The sequence below is a fragment of the Sphaerulina musiva genome (genome assembly GCF_000320565.1).
Source record: "Sphaerulina musiva SO2202 unplaced genomic scaffold SEPMUscaffold_1, whole genome shotgun sequence".
NCBI lineage: Eukaryota > Fungi > Ascomycota > Dothideomycetes > Mycosphaerellales > Mycosphaerellaceae > Sphaerulina > Sphaerulina musiva.
The window spans coordinates 3,944,290-3,948,934 of NW_016017383.1; the positions used below are offsets into that span (position 1 = coordinate 3,944,290).

The 4,645-nt window shown below is 51.7% G+C and overlaps 1 protein-coding gene across 1 annotated transcript; it reads left to right on the plus strand.

The window, feature by feature from the left end:
• Window positions 1-594: 594 nt before the first annotated feature.
• SEPMUDRAFT_113606 (uncharacterized protein) lies at window positions 595-867 on the plus strand (the record flags this gene model as incomplete). The annotated part of the gene is made up of 2 exons (XM_016901043.1): window positions 595-612; window positions 700-867. The coding sequence occupies 2 exons, from the start codon at window positions 595-597 to the stop codon at window positions 865-867; spliced, it is 186 nt and encodes a 61-aa protein (XP_016765738.1).
• Between the last annotated feature and the right edge of the window lie 3,778 nt (window positions 868-4,645).

A 4,645-nucleotide genomic window follows, 5' to 3' on the forward strand; every position in this document is an offset into this window, starting at 1 on the left:
TTCATCATCGTCCTCAACGTTACCAAACCAGTCGTCAAACATTTGAGAACCGGCTGGTAAGGTAGCTTTCTCCCAAGTCCACCGACTCTCGTAGGTACTTGGCGAAGAGCCTGATGGGACGTCTGATAAATCAATACTTGGAATCAGGCGAGACATATTCGGGGTAATTTGAGGAGCCATCTATTAATTATCTTAGAAACGATATACTAACGGTATAGTAACAGTATAATAACAGTAGATATATACTTACTGTTGTCGAGGGAGTAAATTGTAGACAAGTACAAGATAGATTCGGTAAATATAGAGTAAATAGTAGTAAACTATTATCGTAAGAGTAGGTAGATAGTTTGCAGATGGTTCGATAGAAGTAGATGTAGAGGAAGAAGAAAAACATGACCTGCACTCGTAATTTAAACTATGCACTCGTTCTATCTTGGCATGCGTTTTGAATGCTTAGTCAGGAGTGCGTGGAACCTCAGAACGAGTGCGCGTCAGCGCCGCGCGCGAGGGGCAGCACAGTTAGCAACATGATTCGTGGTGATGCGTCGTCGTGCTGTTCAGCGTGCCGCCCGCCACCATATACTCGACGCCACGATGGTGATCGGACTGCACGTGAGAGACTAGCGATAGTAGAGCATAGACGAGAGGCGAGCAGCACAGCGCAGAGCAGAGCAGAGCAGAGGGCGGAACAGCGTGCAGAACATACCGGCGGATGTGGTCCATGGCTCTGGAAAAGTCAATAATGTCGACAAGCGACTGTGTGCGAGAGTGGTTATGGCAAAGAGAAGGAGTGGATGGACCACCGGAGCGCAAGCCAAGTCGGATCGACTTTCAATGATAGATGTCAAGACGATCCCGAGTCGTTAGGTGCAGGCACAACCCGTCGTAGGGCAGTTCAGGTTGGGCAGCAGCAGGAGATGAATCTCGCGGCTATCGAACAGGCCCTGGTGTGGTGGTCGCTGTACGGGCCAGATCGGAAGGCAGGGGGAGCGTCGAGGCCGGCGTGGGTGGTCGAGTTACTGATGATGATGGTGATGATGGTGGTGGTGGTGATTGTGCTGGCGGTGGTGGTGGTGGTGGTGATGATGATGATGATGGTGTTGATGGAGATGGGGATGGGGAGATGTGGTGGTGGCCCGGAGGTGGTCGCCGAGTCGTCCTGTCATGTACTGGCGAGCGTGCTTCGCAGCCTGCGAGTGCATAAACTTCTGGCCGCGTGCATGGGTCGGTGGTGGTATGCAGTAGTGGTGTGTGCGGTGTGGTGTGTGCGCGCAACGACGGAAGCGGTTGAGATGAAGATGGTCGTGGTCAGCAAGGAGCACCAGGTTCCGGCCAGTGGTGGTGTTGGTGGTGTTGGTGGTAGAGGAGGAGGAGGAGGATGAGGAGCAGTGGTAAGGTGGTAGTGGTAGTGGTAGTGGCAGTGGTAGTGGTAGTGGTAGTGAAAAGGGCCACAGTTACAGTATGTAGTAGGTACAGGTCAGGTCAGTAGGTATGTACCTGTACGTACATGTACTGTCTGTAGAGGCTAATCGTACAGTAGCAACAAGTGGTCAGGTTCAGGCATGCGACAAGCACTCGCTAAACCAGTGGGCTCTGGCTGCCACCGCCCACAGGATTGAGTCAAAACGCCGCCGACTATCGCAGAGTGGAGATCTCGATCTGATGCGATCCCTGTGCCAAAGCCCTGTGCCCTGTGTTATCTCGCACTGCTAAGCTAGGAGTGTACAGTAGCACCGCGTCGGCGACAGGCACAGCACATGCCCACTCTCTCCCTCTCCCTCTCCCTTCCTTCTCCCTTCTCTCTCTCTCTCTCTCTCTGCTGGCGGCTGAGTCTGCTCCGACTACTCCCGTTGCCTGCTGCTCTCTCTCCCATCCATCTGGCATCCTGTGCCCGACTGTCATCAGTAGCCAGACTACCTGACCCTAGTTACCTACGTAGGCACTTCCTAGTACATACCTCCCGTGTGAGATGGACTCGTATCGGACGGATATGCCGCGTCGACATTCTCACTTCTGTTGCATGCCTGTGCGACACATCCTTCCTCTTGCCGAAACGGCCCATCACCAACGCCTCGTGGCGATCGGACAGATCAGCGCCCATCTCGAACGGTTCCCTGCCTCGTCTTCGCCTCGTCTCCACCACTGCGACACGCACTGTAGAGGAGGACACTGACCGGAGGAGGTCATGCAGGGCACACATGTCTCGTTTCTATTCAATCAAAAAAACCCATGCTACCGCACGCCACACCTCTCGCTCCCCATTTTTTATGTTTCCACCCCCCCCCCCCCCCGTCCTTTCATGAATGATCATGATGACGATGATGATGAAGATGATAATGCTGGTGATGCTGGTGATGATGATGATGATATGGTTAATGCCGGTCCACGAAAACCCACGGGCAAAGGATGCAGCAAGTTCATGCATGTGGCGCCCCGTGTACCCTTGTCACCGTGGATAAGCAACGTCCGCACCAAGTCGATCTAGATCAGCCAATCATGTAGCTGCCGGCGGCCGAAGAGGTTAGCAACGGAACTAGCAACGGTCTAACGGAGAGGGCAGATGATGGGAGGGCATTGACTGTATCGGATCTGGGTGTGCAGGGATACTCCTCCTTAGCCGTTCGTGATGGCTCGCTCGCCTGTCAAAAAGACTAACCCGAAGTCAGGCAGTCCAGAGCGGCAACTGGAAGCTGGAGCTACTGCCGAGTCGCCGACCATGTAATACCTACCATACCTGAGGTACAGTGGAGGTAAGGTATGTATATCAAAAACACCAAAAACCACCAATCCCACCCCGCTCCACACCAAAAAAGGTGGAAACATGAAAAAAAAAGAACCAAACAAGCGAGCGAGCGATCCCAGGGCCAAGTTCGTGCAACAACACGCACCATGCTCCGCGACATTTTTATTTCCCTGCCTTATTTTTTTCCATCTTTCCATTCCCATTCGACGACGAAGAAAGAGAAAAGTCTAAAATATGACCGAAATGCCCCACTGAGGCGTCCGCGATCGTTAGACAGCACCGAAGCAGTCCTACAGATCGGTGGCTTTTTTTTTAATGTTCCGGGGGGGATTTTTGACTTTTGTTCCACAAAACCAATCTATCTCTCTGTGAGACAGACTCTCTCGCTGGAGGCTACTGTATCTCTCCCGGATCTCCCGCCCAAAACACGTTTTTGTGAATTAAATAAAAAAAATTACCCAAGGTATCGTTGCGTTTTTCGGAATTTGGGTACCTGTACCGATTGCGGTATGTCAGATCTGAGCACAGTGGAGCTCGTATCTCTCTCACACACGATCATGATCAAGATTTGGTGTATCGTGCGAGAGAGTATCAGTGCATTGCTATGATCAGCTACAGATGTCTACTTTTTGCGCTATACAGTCTGGTATGTATGTAATAGGTAGGGTGTAGTGAGTAAGGTAAGGTAAGGTCAGGTAGAGAGGACTCCAGCCGCGAGTCTGCGAGTCTATGACTTGGCAGCAATCAGAGAGCAGGGGGAAGCGAGTGTGATGACGATCTATCATCTATCATCTATCATCTACCAGGTACCTGTAGGTAGGAGGTACCACATCGACTGTGACCAAGTGACTGGCCCATGCACGTGCGAGATGAGGATTGATAATCATAGAACAGGTAATTGGTAGGTGGTAGGAGGTAATATAGTCACGAAGCACACACTGCACACTGAGCCCTTCTGCCACGACCCGCTGTCATAATTTACCGATTATTTTGTTTGCATTAAGAGATATTTTCAAGACCTCTTACCGCCTGCTGACTGCCGCTTCTACCTCTAATAAGTGTGTGCGTGTGTCTCACGCGGCACCAACAAAACCATTTTCTGAAAAGCTGCTGCAGGGCTCTGCTTGTTTGCCCGCCCGTACATTAGGTGTACTGTACCTCACAGTAAACATACTTTCCGTCAGTTTGGTGGTTCACGACATCGGCTGAGCCTGCCCATCGGGCTTGCCGACCCTCGTCAGCGGATCTGACCACGATTTTGATACACTGTAGTCTGTACATTAGGGTAAGGTAGCGTGCCATGGGATTTTGAATCATCGTGCCCGTCGGGTGCCCGTTTACATAGTTCAGACAGGGCTTCCTGCAACAAGCGAGTAGTCCATTGATGAGACCAGCCCGACAATGTATACTTTTTGTTGTTGGTGGTAGACGTAGGCAAAAACAGGCGCCGCGGAAGCTGAATACTGCCTGTACTTGGGCTTGGGCCCGTTGGGGGAATGATGAGAGGGAGTTTCTGCCCCCCGCCGAAGTGCCAGCGGAGGAAAAGAAAAGAGCCCTAGTAGGAGGTAGGTTGCTTTTGTGCCACGTCTGTGCGAAAAAACACCATCACCCGTCATCAGCATCAGCAACCCTTGTGCGCGACAGCCTACAACAGTACAGTCAGTAGAGCCTGTAGAGCCTGTAGAGGCTAGAGGCTAGGTAGAGGGAATTATTGTACATCAGGCTACATGGATTTTCCGCTCGCCGATGTGCTACCTCCTAGGTTCATCGTTGCCTCGTTCAGTATACCCGGTCGTGCTTGCGCGTCAGAATACACCAGTTGTGGGAACTTGGGAAGTATCTCCCTCAGCCCTCTCTCTCTCTCTCTCTCTCTCTCTCTCTCTCTCTCTCTCTCTCTCTCCC